We start from the raw sequence: 16,918 nt of genomic DNA on the forward strand, positions 1-16,918 counted from the left end.
CACAGGTTCCTTCTGCATAATCCCTAGATGTGGTGCCCCCTATCCCTATGACAGGGTATGCTAGCATGGTCCACATCTTGGGTGGCATAGGTAAGCTGTGTCTCCTTGGTGTATCTCGGGGGTGGGGTGATGGCAATGTCTCTGGTAGTGGAACCGTCATATGCTCTGAAAGTCCACCACCACCACTACCATCGTCATCATCATCACCATCATCCCCAATGTCATCATGTGCAGCCTCATTATCATCCCCATCGTCCCTATCAGCACCATCATCATCATCATCATCATGCTTGTCATGAGTTTGACTAAGAGCTAGGATCTCATCCTAATCCTACACGTATTTGGAAGGCACAAAATCATTGTCGCGTGTGGTTGGGGCCATCACCCAACCTAAATCCACAAAACCGGTTGCCTCTTGTGCGTCTACTCGACCCTTGTTAGTCATGTATGCATTGACATCATCTCCCGCATGACGAGCAATCTTTGGGTTAGACCTCCCTCTAGGCCGGACCAACACCGCCTCATCCCTATCCCTCGTCCAATCAATGAGGGGGTCTCATCATTTGATTCCACCTCGAAGATATCAGAGTGGTTGAAGGTCTCCTGCTTCCTTTGACTCTCCACGTGAACTTCCCCCTCAGATTGCTGTGATAAGGCCTCGGCAGCCTTGTTGTACCTGGTTTGTACCTAATCTCAAAGTTGTAGCCCAACAATTTAATAACCCATTTATGCTGACCTATAACCACCACCTTTTGCTCCAAGAGGCGTTTCAGACTTTGCCATTCCATTTTAACTATGAAGCATCAATCTATAATATCTCCACTTTGTTGCGGCAAGAACAATGGCCATAAGCTCCTTCGTATATAGGCTTGGCTTGTGCTCGAGGGGACAAAGCTTGACTCTAGTATGCTATAGGTTGTCCTTTCTGCATAAGTAATGCCCTTAAACCTAGTCCCGAGGCATCGATCACCACTACAAAGCCCTTGTTGAAATCAACCATCGCAAGAACCAGCACCATTGTCATTCCATCCTTGAGTATTTGGAAGGCTTCAATGGTTTTTTCTTTCCAAACAAAGGCCTCCTTTAGCAACTGATTGAGTGGAGCAGCTATCTTGGCATAGTCCTTTTCAAACTTCTGGTTATACCCAGTCAGCCCCAAATATCCATGTCAAGGCCTTCAAAATTTCTCTAAAGAGAATCAAAGATTATTCATGTTCCTATATGATTTTCATGTATATAAATGCGAATCCATATATTTTTTTTGTCTGTAAACAATATACTCCTTTACAATCAATGTCTTCTGTAGCCCGTTTTTAACGAACACATTATGGACAAAGAGATTATCTTGATGCTCTTTAATCTTCTTTGGATCTGTAGGCACGCCATTGGAGAGATTGTGGCCTAAATACTCCAACTCAAAACACTCTTAAGTATGCTTTTGTTTTTCATTGTTAACAACAACCAGCTGATCTTGCACTAATAGAGAGAAGGCACTCGCTAATGGTTTACATGCTCCTCCTATGACTTGTTAAACTATGATGTCATAAAAAAGGACAAGCATAAATTTTTGCAAGCATTCCTAAAATACCTCATTCATCAATGCTTGGAAAATCGTCGGGGGCAATTGGACAATCTGAATGGTATCACGAGACACGCATAATGTCCATTGTCTGTTCTAATTGTCCTTTTCGTCCACCTTGATTTGGTGATATCTAGCCTAGAAGTTAAGTTTGTAGAATACTTCTGCTCCCACCCAAAAGTTCATCAATTATAGAAATAGGAACTTTTCAGGAATTGTTAGTTTATTCAGAACCGTGTAATCCACACAAAATTTCTGTCCACCATCTCTCTCCCCCCCCCCCTCCTGAAGTAGCATTAACTGGCCTTGAAAAAGCAGTAATATTTGGTCTAATGATTCCTGCTGATAACATCTCCCCATCTAATTTTTTCACTTCATTCTTCTATGGATGTGGGTATCGATAGGGTCAGATATTTGGTGAATTGCTGCCATAGATCAACTTGATTCTATGGTTGAGGGAGGTAGCCTCCACGGCTCAACATAAAAGTGTTTGAACTCCTTTAAAAAATTTACTAGAGGTGGGTAGGTAATAGGTACTTCATTGCCTTCCTCTTTCAACAACATCACAAGCATTTGCTTGTTAGGCAAACCATAGTTGTCACGGCGACGGCGGCAGCGGTTTAGGCTAAGACGAGTCGCACGCCCTCCGCGCTGACGGTTTAGGAATTTGGTCTCCTTCACTCTAATCTATCTATTTTATATATAAAAACTATTCGCCCTCGTCTCCCTCTCAACCCCTGGGTCCTATGCCGGGGGTTCTTATCCCCCCGCTGCCGGTGTCGCTCGTGGAGAGGGGGTTGGGTGGTGGGTGGGTGTGGCTTGAGTCTTTTCTCTTTCTTTTGTTTGTTTTTATTTTTATTTTAACATTTGATCACTGTGTGTCTTATACATATGCATATAGATTCAAACTGTACTTTACATCGGATCTTGTTTTCATTTGCCTTCATTGGCTCTTTCCGTGATTTAGAAGAGCGCCTTATTGCCTTGGCGCGCCTTGGGCCTCCGGGCCCGCCCGCGCGTTGCGCCCGGCGCGCCTTGCCTATGAGGCAAACATAGTTTTGAGAATATGGCCCATTCCACCTAAAGCAAGGTCCCCGTTTCATATTTTGACCTTTAATCCTTTGAAGAAAGCCGTCGGTAAGTCAAGTTTCTTAGATTCCCTCCAATCGCCATCATTGGGTTGAGACAAAACTTGTGTCTATGCTCGATTTTAGACTTGGTTTAAATTCCTGGTTTTGATATGCTTGAATTGGGACTGGAGGTGTTAAAGTCATGGGCTTGCGATTAAATCCTCTAGGGGTGACTCTTAGACTTGCACTCGGACTCGAAATCTGGGCATGGTAAGTAGTGGGCTTGGTCTGGGCTTGTTTAATTCCATTCTTGGCTTCAATAGCCTGAGCCAAGTCCATCATTTGGCACAGTGAGGTTGAAGCCAATAACCCAAGGTTAGTCGTCTCTTCTTCTCCTAGTTTGGCAATGAAAAAGTGCTCCGGCTGATCGGTGTTCCTCATTGATGCCGCTACAAAGAGCCATTCGAACCTCTCTTGGTACTGGCCCTCTGTCCCCGTTCACCTGTGTTATCAGCTCTTCTTAGAATGTTTTCAACTCCGAGGATCCAGATTGCTTTAAAAGGTCATCTTTGAGATTGATCCATGATGGGAGAGGAGCAGTGAGCCCCCTAAATTGGAACCAACCCATTGCCACACCTTTGAAGAATATTAGGTGGGGTGAACTGGATCCAGGACCACCCAAAGAGGGTCTGGGATGTTACTTGTACCCCTGCGGCCCTACCAGCAGCCCAAATAAATTCAGCCACCATAGGGGTATTTTGGTCATTTTGGCTTTTGGGTTCACTAATGAAATCCAACTTACCTCATTTGATTCATGATCCTGTTTAGAGTTTAGATCTACTTTTGTTTTTGGATTTGAGTCCTTGGTTGTTTAGTTATGAAAGAGTCCTTGACTATTTAGGAATCCTAACGAGAAGTTGGATTCCTTTAGTAGATCTAGTATGTTAGTAGGATCCTACATCTACTTTTATTTTTGAGTTTGAGTCATTATTTGTTAAGTTATTGAAGATTCCTTGTTGGTTTAGGATTCCTAAGGTCTAAGGGACTACCCTTTGGTTTTGTTCTACTTGCAAGGATTCCATATCTAGTCCTAGATATCAATTTGGACTTTCCTAAGAGCGAGATATGAAAGAGTCTTTGGGTGAGAGTCTTTTATGTAAGTTCATTCTAAAGGCTATAAATAAGCTTTACTATAATGTGATATTTAGTTGATGATTAATGAAATTGATTGAGAATTGAAGGAGCATAAAGTTGGAGTACTGGGTTCTCTACAGGGGGACTTGTGGCTACTGTTTGAAGGAGAATTTCTGCAGAATTTTGGCTATTGTTTCCCTCTTGCAGCTACTATTTCCTTCTTCCTCTCAAGTACAAGACACCCCCATCTCTAGCCTACCCTTTCCCTTTCTTCTTCTCTCACCCGCAGTGCCTACCCCAAACCCCCAAATGCTAGTTTCAGCATTACAGCCCCCTTCCCCCATCTCAAATCATTCCCAACCCCTTCTTTAACCCTGTGGCATCACCCTATAGCCTCCTCCAGCCCTAAGCCTCTAACCCCTGCCCTTCCACCCCCTTGGACATTACCAGCCCTTCCCTTTCTCTTCTCTCTTCTTCTGCTTTCTCTCTTGCAGCACTTCATAAACCTAGGTTTCCCCTACCTAAGATCTATCCCTATTAGGAATCAGAATCCCTTCCCCATAACGCCACCTTCAATCCCTAGGTTACAGCCCCTCCTTCCCCTAAACCCTTGAAGTTTGCACCTTACCACCTTCTTTAGAAAACCCTAAATCCTAAAAGCTTCAAACTCTAAATCTCATTAGCCTCATATCCAAACACTAAGTCTTTTTTGGATTAGCATCCTTGTCACCTATACAACACTCTAATCCAAGCCCTAATCCAAACCTTGGAAACTCTAAATTCTAAGAAACCCTAAATTTTCAATAGCCTAGATTTGAATTTAATTCCGAAATTAAAATTACAGCTATGTTTCAAACTTGGCTCGCTAAACCGTAGCCTTAAACCCTATCTGAACCTAACCCAACCCATTTCCCAACCCTAGAACCCTTTGATCACCTAACTCCTTCGATGGTTGGGTATTCTAAACCCTAATTGACTGCTGATTCACTTGAAGAGGATCCTAAGGGTGGACTTAAACTTAGGGCTTGCATGAATCAATTAAACCCTAGATCTTGGGTCACATCACCAGTGCTGCTAACAACGTTTGTTCCTCCTATGCACCATTAATGGAGTGTTCTTGCATGCTACCCACCCTATGGGATCTTTGCCCGAGAAACAAGCAGTTCTAGACGATACTTATAAGTTTGCCTTCGATTTCCATCTATGATATCATGAATCAATTCTTCTCTTTCAACTCACGAAGATTCCTGAACTTCGAAAACTGGTTTTTACCTTCCATTGACCTCTGATAAGACCCAAGTAATCCCTCAGAAAATCAATACAAAAATACAAGAATTAACAAGATAGAACTGGTTTTAATGGTGCCAGTCACCCCCACACCTCACGGTGCCTCTCAGCCTACGGCTGCCCTAGAAAACTCTCACATTCGATACCTCTCCACTCAATTTTCCCTCTATTTATTACCCCTAAACTAACCCTAATATTCTCTCTCCTCCACATGGCGTCATCCTAGGGCCCTAACAACCTCCTTGGTGTCCTCTTTTTTAAGTGAGCCCTTATTTCTTCCGTAAAGGAGTAGGTGCCCACCCATCTCAACATGCTTGTTCGAGTGAACCAAATATGGAATCAAGGGCTGATATTTGCCATTGCAATTCCTGAACACACCCCTTTTAACTCTACACTTCTGTGCATCTTCATACTTATTGTACCCTAGGATCGTACGCGCTCTGAGGCCAATTTGATAGACTCTCAAGCACAGCTCTCCAACAACAGAGAAAAATAAAATTGAGAAAATAGTGAAAAACTGGTCTGGATTACCTGGAGGCCAGTGCTCCCCAGCAGTAAACCTGCTACCACTAGACAACTTTGTTCTTCCTTGCCTACTCGAACCCACATCCTCCCCCAAATCAGCAACCCAGAGTCATAACTGCCCCCTCTTTGCCCTCCCCTTGTCCCATCTATTCTTCTTATTTGAATTATCAATGCACCTTGCCTAGCACCATGAGTATAGACTCTTGTAACCAGTGGCCTATTATAAAGGCCAGTCTTCCATGGCCCAAAAGAAAACCATCTAGCAGGGGGTCTGAGTTAGGATTTTAGGATCATAAGATTGGGTAGAATTTAGGTTAGAAATTATAAAATTCAGGGTTTGGGAATGTACAATATTAGAAGATTTAAAATGATGTTGGGGGAAATTCAACGTACTGTTGTCACTGATATTCTTGAATTATAGAAGATACTCTTGGGGGAAGAGAGTAGGAGAAGAGAATAAATCAGAACAGGATAGCAATCCAGCTTGCATTGCTCAAGAACACCAAAACTAATGCAGACCTTGGATTGGGTCTGCTGTGTTGCTTGACAATGGGGGAGTTGAATGATGGGGAGGATTTTAGGGGAAACGGGAAGATAGGCAGAAAGACTCTCAAATCAAAAAGAATGCTCAACTTATATTAAATTCACGGCAATCATGGTTAGGTTACAAACATTTATTAACAAGAAAAAAACAATTATCCTGGTTGAGGTATGAAACTCAAAAGTGACTCCCACTTAGTCTTAACTCACTCCTGCATGGGAAAAGTAAACAATTAAAAGACCAAAAAATGAAATTCTAGATTAGTTAATCATTGTTAGACCAAGAAATCTAAGTTCTTGTTGGGTTTAGGCTTCCAAAGTTGATCATGCTACTCCAACCAATCAAGTGATGTTGCACCAGAAATTCTTATAAAAAGTCATTTTATTCAATCAAATCATCTCCATTGATGGGGAAGCATTATGTATATATAGATCTTATTATCCTAGTTTGACTCATAAAGGACTCCTATACTGAAGAAGAAAAGCCTAACCCACTTCTTCACCTATTAGGCTACAGACCAGTAAAGTTATTCTTTTTCATGGGTCAAATACCAGTAAACTGAATAATAAAGGAAATGGATCCAAAATGAGACCCAACTACTAATCCCATGGACTAGCATTACCCCCACTTAAAGAGCTTTATAAATCAGGCCCATTACATCAATGCTCCTAAAATTTAAGAACCCTAATGTCTATAGGACCCACCTACGGGCTAAAATAAAGTATCCTAAGGCCCAATTGACCCATTCAAGCATTCTTAACTGCATAAAAGACAAGGTGCTAAGATAGTAAGTTCAGAATTTTTTTCATAATCAATCTTAAGTCCTGAGTTTGTCTCCATAACTCTAACTTGGCATTAATCCTTGTTTTTGTCTCATCTACCAAAACTATCATCTGCAAAATGCATACAACATGGCTTGTCTTCGTGTCTCTAGTTGAATCATATATGACGAGTGAAATAAAATTTTCCTTGCTTGTGTCTCATCTAACAATATAATATTGCCAACAATAGACTTATATAAATGAACCTCATCTTGAATGTCTCTAGTTATATCTCCGTACAAGTGCAAATAAATATGGGCAAAACTTGGAGAGGTGCAACAAGGAAGGATCATGCTAGAGTTGGTTTGGGTGTAGCTCCAACATATAAGCTATAAGAAAGTCATTTGAGGTGGCACTTCCAGGTTCAATGGAGGCCTTTAAATGTTCCAGTAGGGACTAATGGTTTAATCCATTTTTAAGGAATTAAAGAGCAATGGGCAGACAAAAATAACCTTAGGGGAAGTGGTGAGAAAAGACAAGCATGTCTTAGGCCTAGTATTCAAGAAGTCCGGATCCTCCACCCACATGGATTGGAAATAATTCCAATCCACACGGGTGGATGATTGCCATGTGTAAAATTGAAAAACGAGATCCTTAACTTAAGCTAATTAGCATAAATAAGCTAATGGAGGGGTTAAACCGCTGTTAAATCCCGTGTTTTTATGAATAAATAAATAATTATTTTTAAATATTCTATTAACTTAATAAAACCACCCACCATCCCACTAAATTAGAAAATGTATAATTATCTCATCTTGAAATTCCTCTCTCCTAATACATGAGCTATTCTTTCTCTTTCTCTCTTCAATGTCTCTCTTTCTCTCTCTCTCTCTCTTCAACTTCTCTATGTGTGTGTTCCTTCTCTTGCTCTCTTCAACGTCTCTAAGTCTCTTTCTATGGCAACAAGACTGTCCATTGGAGATGGTGACCAGGGATACAAAACGCTGTTTTGTGTCTTTCCTTTGGGTGGATTCCCAATTGCCAAAATTCTCCATAGTGCCTTAAAGTGAGGGTATAAGAAAGGTTCTTATCCCACCAATTAATTTATGACATGTACCTACAAGCCTCTTGATCAATCTCTTTCACATGTTAAAACTAAAGGAGATACCTATGAAGTTACACAGTTCAGAAAAAACTAGACTGGGATTCCCATCTTGTTACTATCACCTTGATCAGGACAAGATGACATATCTACCATTAAGCACATGTGATAACTTTAAAATTTGTCTCTCATTCTGCTTTAATCCAAATATACTTTTGCTTTTAATATTGTTCGAAATTTGTTTATATTCTTGTTACAATTTGAAGTAGAGAGACTGAAGAGAAGAGAACACTATGAGAGAAAAAGAGAGAGAGAATTATGCATTTCCTAGTTTAGTGGGATGATGGGTGATTTTATTAAGTTTTATTTGGTTCCAAAAACATGGGATTTAACAGTAGTTTAACCCCTCCATTTGTTTATTTATGTTAATTAGCTTAATTTAAGGATCTTGTTTTTCAATTTTACACATGGCAATCATCCACCTGTGTGGATTGGAATTCATTCCAGTCCATGTGGGTGGAGGATCCAGACTCGTATTCAAGATGACCTCAACTAGAGCTGATTGGAAGGCAAGGTTCCATGTAACCAATGTGATTTAATTGGCATAAAACTTGAATTATTGTATAGTATATTTGCATCTTCATCTAGTATTAGCATCTATGACCATGTTCAAAAGTTATGTCTTTTGAGGTTTCACCGGATTTTTTGGGGATTGGTGGGGGAATTCATGCCGCGATCTTTATGCTGCTGGAGTTGATTTTAGCAATCATCACTGATCATGAAAAAATTAGGTGTAAGCATGAATAGAATTGTGATGAGGAGGATTAATGTTGCATCATGAATGTAACTGTAGGAATTGAGAATTGTGCTTTTGAGTTAATTTTTTTTTTAAATTTCTTTATTATTACTCTTAGCATTATTTTATTCTTGATAAAGTCCAAAGCAGAGTTATGGTAAAATTATTATTTAGTTTGAGTCCTAGGTAGAGTTAATTGGAGTAGGACTCTTTTTTTCCTTATAAGACATATAGTCCCATCAACTGAATGGGGAGGTTTTGGTGGAAAGTGTTGAATTGAAAACTGATGGCTGTCATAGTTGGATGTGCGTTCCTCTCCTCTGGTTTTCCTCTTTACAATATCAAATTCTTTGCCAAGACCTCTCAGAAGATCCCATTATTGTGAGCTGCTCTCGCAGATTTTGCATTTGATTCTCTTCAAAGATAACAGGCATAGTGGAATTCAGTTTCTCCTACATCTTTTGAAGTCTACAAATACTTGATCAAAAGGTGACCTGCTGGTTAATCCTACAGAATTCCCCTGACAACTGGTAAATACGATCGTTTTGTCTGTAATGCAAAACATTCGAATATTCCCATTACTCTTTTCTTGTTTCAACTTGGGTCACTTAGTCATAAGTCTGTCCTCTCTAGAATTTAACATCTCCCCTGAAGTATGAGAATCAACAATTTTCCTGACTCATCATCTTCAGGTGTAGTTTTTGACAAACAGGCCTGGTCTGCTGCCCTTGACCAATTAGAACCAGTCTCAACATTTTTCTTCCATTGCTAAGAAGTCCCTTTTAATTTTTGTTTAGTAATACAACAAGAAGACGGAAGGTTGTGCTCAACATGTTGGTCAAAGTTCAAGTCCATGAAACTGTCTCTCTGGATATAAGGATAGACTGCACACATTTGACCTTGCAAAGACCTTACAAATTTCTGGTGCCTTGTGCACTGGTTGTGGCCTTATTTTTTGTTTGTTTAATGTGATTAGAAGATGAAGGCATGACCTTAGTTACCTGACATTGATTCAGCCATCTAAGAATATCTAATAAATAGCATCAACAAGATCATCCCAATGTATAATGGTCTGAAGAAATTAGTCATGAAATCTCAAGCCCAAAGAGCAGGTAGAAATCTTTTAAAGCAAACACAGCTGCTATCCCAGTCTCCCAATCAGTCCGAATAGCAAACCTTCCTTTCATTTCAAATGTCTCCAAAATATAGAAATCGATCTGAACTGTGAACCTTCCTGTTGATTCCTGAAAATTGATCCTGAGGTGGATCAATATTAGCTCTTCAATTGAAGGAAATATTCCCAAAGTACCTCATAAAGAAGGGACGATAAGCTGCAGAAATTAATCATCAAATAGCAAAATCAACAGAGAGACGTAGATCTCTTGTTCAAATCATGATCTTGTCTTCAAAGTCCAAAATCTTCAAAATACAGCATAGGGTGCTGCTCCTCATCAACTGAAAGATGAAGATGGCCTCAAAATAATTCCAGCAAGATTCAAACGGTAGAACATTTTGTTTAGGATGAATAAATAATTGATGCCTGAAGATTAAGAAGTAAGATGTAGGATTTTGTAACGATACCTTGAAGTCTAGTTTTGCTACCATTTTAATTAGAATCTGAAAATTGAAGAACAGAGGAGAAAGAGAGAAGAATGTTCTGAACCCCATGGAGGCTTCTCTTGCTGTGAAAGCCTCCTCAAACATTAATGTGTAGAAACAATAGGTAAGCAGCTAACCTGCATTTACACACAACAGAGACATAAAGAGGCTTCTCACTAAATCCTTCCAGGATCTGCTAATCCTAATACTTCTTTTCCTTCCCCCCCCCCCCCCCCTTTATTCCTAATCCTAACTAGTTTGGCCCTCCCCAGAGCCCTCAGTGGTGGAACTGCATGTGCTGGGAACACCCTTTTATTTTGATCAGTCTCTTTGCTTCTAATTCATGCCTGATGTGGTATAATTGTAGGATCCAAGCATTAAGGAATTAGCTGAACAGATAGCAAAAGACCCTGCTTTCAACCAGATGGCTGAGCATCTTCAGAAAAGTGTTAATGGTGCTGGGGAAGATGGTATACCTGATTTTGATACGCAGCAGTATTACTCTACCATGCAACAGGTTATGCACAATCCTCAATTCAGGACTATGGCTGAGAGACTTGGTAATGCTTTGATGCAGGTAAGTATAATCTGTTTTGTTCAGTTGGTAATCTCCATTTCATCCATATAGTGTAAGATGGAATGTACATGTTTACAGGATCCATCCATGTCTTCCATGCTGGAGAATTTGGTTAATCCATCACATACAAACCTTGAGGATCGAATGGCACGCATCAAGGAAGATCCATCATTGAAACCTATTCTGGATGAGATTGAGAGTGGTGGGCCAGCTGCAATGATGAGGTCAAAAAAATGTTGATTGCATTTGGTGTTGATTTTGAACCATAAGAACTAAAATTTCCATTGGCCAGTCCCATTTGCAGATTTTGGAATTTCTCTATGGGAACAGCCTCTCTGCAAAAAGCAGGGGCCAAGGCTGCGTATGTATGCCCTTCCCTAGACTTTGCTGTAGCAGGAGGCTCGTGCACTGGGTATGCCATTATTTGGCATGTGAGATACCTCGTTTGATAGCTGCTATCACATGTGCAGCTTAAAGGAATTGATGATAGTCATTCTAGGCTTTTGGATATCTTGTCATTGTTATACATTTGTGGAAATCTTGCCTGCCATCACCTTTTGACCCATTTTTTTTAAATTTGTTTTGTTGTTCCAGGTATTGGAATGATCCTGAGGTATTACAGAAATTAGGCCAAGCTATGGGTCTTGCAGTTCCAGGTGATGCTGCTTCTTCTGCTGAACTTTCTGGACCAGATGAAGCAGAAGAAGAAACTGGGAATGAAGATGAGTCAAGTGTTCATCACACTGCCAGTGTTGGAGATGTTGAGGTAGTTATATTTTTATTTATTGGTTGAATTATGTGAAACGAAGTGTGCTAGTTAATGAAAGCTGGTTATTTAAACAATAGGTGATTATAACAGTACATCTGTTAGCGAGTAAATGTTAACTTGCATTTATATTGGTCTAATCTGTTATTCTACTTAAATCATCTTCTTCTCCTCCTCTTTTTTTTTTTTTTTTTGGGGTGTGCTTCTGTGGTAAGGCAGGGATTAAAACAATTAAATATCTTGCTGAATATACATGGTATTCATGTATTGACATTGATGATGAAGGTTTTTGAAATAAAGTTATGGGACAGGGTTATTGAAATCCACCTGAGAAATGAGGCTACTATTTTGGAAAGTCAGGTCAGTTGTATGCTTGAAGACTTGATGGAGGCAATTTATGTGCAAGAAGATATTGAGGGGGCAAGATGGTCTGCGTAGGCTAAGATTTCGTTGGAATATTTGATTAATGAAAGATTTCGTTTGAAGCATGGTTGCCTTTTGAGTTAGTCTTTGAAGTCACATCTTGTTCTTCTAATTCTATATAGCCCCAATCCCTACTTTCGCCTTCTGTCTTCTGGTTTTCCAAATACCCAAATTTATACTTGACTATCCTTTCCATACCTTTGACAGTCGGTCCTGAGCTGGAGCAATTCTGACCTGCCAAACTAAATCCAATCTGAGTTCCTTCCAAGGAAACCTTATTCCGCCTAGACCAAACTAGCTGTGCAGTTACCTCTATATTTGGATCAAATCCTAGATACCTTAGGAGAACTTGATGTTAGTTGCAGCCTCACCTGGCCCTCAGAAACCCTAGATTTCCTCACATTCTTGTTTCTTGATACTTGGAAACCAAATCCTAATTTGCTGATATTCCAATTTCAGCAATAACCCACCATCAACGAGACAACAAGTCTTCATTGATAGGCTCCACTGCATCAACTTAGCCTACCAGACCCTAGATTTTGCCACATCCTAGCACTTACCTAGATTCTAATAGGACCTTGAGAGCATGAGTGCATGACACGTGGAGGAGAGAGGGTTTTCATAATCAACTGCTGTTTGTGGATTATAGGAAGAAAAAAAAGAGAGGGTGTGGATTATAGACAAGGGGGGAGGGGATGTGAGGAGAGGATATCGATTCTTTTGTGTGTTTTTGGGGCTTTGGCTGAGGGAAGCAATGTTGCTGTAGGGGGGTGACTGCTACCATCAAAGCCAGGTTATCTCTTTAATTTCTTGTTGTCATTGTTTCTGTGTAATCCAGACAGGAGGATCCCTATCAGATTCCCTCACATTCTTCTGTCTGATTGTTGAAGAATGCGCAGAGAGGCACCAAGGCTGATGCCTTGGTGCACAAGCTTCTTTTGAGGATCTTTCCTCTTTTTAGATATGTTGGATTACTTTCTAACTTTGGTGTAAGAGCCTTGGTGAACAAGGTTAGGGAGTTTTGGAAGTCTTGCTCTCTATTTTTCTGTTAGTTACTAATTCTAGAACTTTCCTTCTTTGCAGTTTCTATTTTGGACAGATCTTAGGAGGTAGAGTGCTAGTATTTTCTGTCCACAGATTGTATTTTTTCCTTTTTGGAGTACAAGTTGTAGAGTTAAAAGCTATAAATGAATTAATGAAGGCTACCTGCAATTCTAGTGCCTCTTGCTAGAATTGCAGCGTGTGGTTCCTCTCACTTCTTATTCTCTCTTCTCCTTTCTTCTTCTCTTTTCTTCCCCTCTGTTCTTCTTATTACTGCACTGTTTCGGCTCATTAAAGTGTATTTTCTGCTCGATCTTGCCCACTTTGAATGGGTCTAGATTCAATGATCAGTGTGGCTAATATTTTGGGATCTCAACTACAGTTTGGATTTGGGGTTGAGCAGTTTCTTGGGTCCCAGCGTGGTTATGATGGTTGGTGGGTGACTTGGGAAGGCCTGGTGATGATATCGGGATGATCCTGTTAGGGATAGTTCTAATGGTTAGATTGCTGCATATCTAAGTCTGAAATTTGGGATGTATGAAATTAGAAAGAGAAAAGAGGAGATAGGGCTTGTGAATCAGAATTAGAATTAGAAGAATTGGAAATGGGGATATTTGAACTTATTGTTATTGAAGAACTTCTTGAACAACAACTTGACTATAGAAGAAACTCTAGGGGAGAAAAGATAAGAAAATATCACAGAAGAAAGAAAGAAAAATAAGTGGGGGTGGGGTATGGTTACATACAATAATCACGGGTAGCATTAATCAAAACTCAAAATTCAAAATTTATAAAATCATGTCTCAATTGAGCATTACATCTATATTTTTATAGCCACATTGGCTGAAAGGTCTGCCAGAATTTGAAATGACTCCAAAAACTATACTAAAGAGGAAAGGCCCTTATTTGTTACCTATTAGGTAACCTAAACTTACTGGGAATGTGAGAGTAAACTGTTGAAAGAATCCCGTTTTCCTACTTCCTACCTATGTTTTAGGTCCGTCAGATTGGCCAATAAAAAAATAGCGATGGAGCTAAAAGCCAAATACATATGTGATCCAATTTTAGACTATTTGTAGGGAAAGGAGCCCTATTTGGTGATGAATCTACATCAACGGTCTAAGCCCTTTTGTTATGCAAATGTGTGTTTTATGTTCTTTGAGCTGAAAAATGGTGGATACTTGATGTTTTCACTGTAAGTGTTAGGTCATGATTAAAACTTATGGGTATGCTTTTCTAAGTATTTACTGGTGAGGAAGCCTTGTCCAACAGCCCGATCAGTCTGCAGTCTCTTAAGAAGTTTATGTATTATGACTAAGTTAGTTACTGTGTAGTGGAGAGATACCAAGTTATTGTTGCAAAACCCAACATATTGTGACAGTGAGAAGTGAACAAATATCAAGAGCTCTGTTCAAAATTATTTTGATTGCATTCCCAAACCCCCCCCCCCCCGGCCTCTCTTGCTCCTTAAAAAAGAAATGGAAGACAATTTTTTTCTTTCTTATCAGTAGTATCAACCTTTCAACTACTTTGAATTTTTTTCACTTCAGGCATTTTTGTTCTTAATTTGAATGCCACCTGATGGTCTTGGCTTTGCAATATTTTGCAATGAGTATATTTACTTGAATTATAGGTCTATTATTTTCTTTTACTGCTCTATTAGGGCTTGAAGAAAGCACTTGCATCTGGTGCTGACAAAGATGATGAAGATTCTGAAGGGAGGACAGCATTGCATTTTGCATGTGGGTATGGTGAGGTAGGTTGCTTTTTTAAACTAATTTATTTTTCCTCTAGCATTGAGTATTATAGAATTTAAAACATCAACAATTCCAAAGAAAACTATGTCCATTCCATTAATGAGTGCAAGGTTCTGGAGTGATTGTTGTGTGCACTTGATTCTCATCATCAGGCCATTTGTGATCAATTCAAGAATTATTTTATTGGGTTGAGTGAAGGGTGGTCCTGATTTTTTAGTTCTTTCAGAATGAAGAGAGCTGTTTCATTTTCATTGTTTGTATTAAACATGTGATAACTCATGCTCTGTTGTGGTGCTAGTCAATTGGAAACACCTTCAATCTCTGACTGACATGGAAACTGGAAAGTACCCTGATTGGATGTGTTTTGTTTTAGGATCATAATTTCTGCTTTCAAGTTAAACATTTCCAATGGTGAGTTCTTACTGGTTCACAATTGCAAATGTGGAGCAAGATTGCTTCCCTTTTCTCTTTGTCCTTAGTATGTTTCATTTGAAACCGGAAGGTTTTCTAAATTTCCTGTTCAGATATGCTTATCCAAACCACTTCAGTATCTTCCGCTTTGCTGATTGGACACATTTTGTGTCCAGATAGACTCCGAGGTCCTTTTTTTTAAGAGCTGTTCTAACTGTTTATGTTCAAAATCTAGCGACTAAGATGCAGGCTGATACTTGTTAGGCATTTGATTGATTAGGTCCTTAGATTTTACTCTTGGTTGATCCCCACTTTGACCTATCAATCCAATGGTCAGAATTCTCACATCACCTTCAAGGAAAGCTCAAATGGAGTGTCGAGATAAGCTTACTGCAACGACTTCACTATGTTGATGTAGGGGTTTGGCTTTACATACATGAAATTATCCATTTTTGAGAAAACTTGAAAGGTAAACAGAACCAGTGAATTTTCTGTCGTACAAGAGAGTGAATTTATGCTTCTAGGAAACCACTGAACTACGTACAAGAGAGACAATTTATGCTTCTAGAAAACCACTGAGCTACGTTGTTGGAGGGGTTTGGCTTTGCATAAAAAAGACAAACAGATGCAGTTATTCTTTTTATTTTTTCAGTTTTTGTTTTGGTATTGTACTACTTCATTGGAGGGTGTTGCTTTACATTGAACTTTCTCCATTTTTAAGTACAAAAAAGTTCAACATTGAACTATGGTGTTGGTGGGTTTGATTTTATACCGTGTCAGTGCCTTTTCGTAATAAATGGCGTTGGTTTGATCCTCTAGCTGAGCTTCTTCATGTCTGGTGTTGGTGTCTAGGTGAAGTGTGCTCAGGTCCTTCTCGAGGCCGGAGCCAAAGTAGATGCGTTGGATAAGAATAAAAACACAGCACTACATTATGCTGCAGGTTATGGCCGAAAGGAGTGTGTCGCACTTCTACTGGAGAATGGGGCTGCTGTGTAAGTGGACAGCCACACTTACGACTCGTGCTGATTACTCCTGTTCTTTAAACTTCTTTTTGCTGATCTGTTACTCTTGCCTGCAGCACCCTTCAGAACTTGGATGGGAAGACACCAATTGACGTTGCCAAGCTGAACAGCCAGCAGGAGGTTCTAAAGCTGCTTGAGAAGGATGCATTTCTGTAAATTGATGAAGCATGGATGCCGGTACAATCAAACCTTTCCTATTAAATATAACGTGGGATTGATGTGATTGGCATTTGGCTTTTGGCTTTTGATCAACTGTCAATCATCACTGTTGAATGGGTTACCTTGCTATTTCATCATCTATGTGTTAATCTATTCTGTTCTACAATTTGGGGCTTTATGGTTGTAATTGCATTGAATTTCCTTGTGTAGCAACTTTTTGCAATAATTAATTGGTCTATTGTGTGGCACGTGATATAACCTGCCTTATACATGTTACCTTCCTTTAATAATCGCCCTATGGTGTTTGCCAAGGTGAAAAATACTATGCAAATCAGTAGGTCCGGAAATTGTTCTATACGGGGAACGAA

General features: G+C 39.8%; 1 protein-coding gene across 1 annotated transcript in view; it reads left to right on the forward strand.

Moving 5' to 3' along the window:
• LOC149019837 (ankyrin repeat domain-containing protein 2B-like) overlaps window positions 1-16,802 on the forward strand; it is a 31,937-nt gene extending 15,135 nt beyond the window's left edge. Inside the window, exons 4-9 of the mRNA XM_089147817.1 lie at window positions 10,762-10,971; window positions 11,050-11,195; window positions 11,566-11,737; window positions 14,865-14,957; window positions 16,222-16,361; window positions 16,448-16,802. Coding sequence (XP_089003943.1) covers window positions 10,762-10,971; window positions 11,050-11,195; window positions 11,566-11,737; window positions 14,865-14,957; window positions 16,222-16,361; window positions 16,448-16,547 — 861 coding nt within the window. The 3' untranslated portion in view covers window positions 16,548-16,802. The remainder of the gene's footprint in view (window positions 1-10,761; window positions 10,972-11,049; window positions 11,196-11,565; window positions 11,738-14,864; window positions 14,958-16,221; window positions 16,362-16,447) is intronic.
• Window positions 16,803-16,918: the final 116 nt, after the last annotated feature.

The sequence above is a fragment of the Hakea prostrata genome, chromosome 3, assembly GCF_041222555.1.
Source record: "Hakea prostrata isolate BN-2017 chromosome 3, UWA_Hpros_2, whole genome shotgun sequence".
Classification (NCBI taxonomy): Eukaryota; Viridiplantae; Streptophyta; class Magnoliopsida; order Proteales; family Proteaceae; genus Hakea; species Hakea prostrata.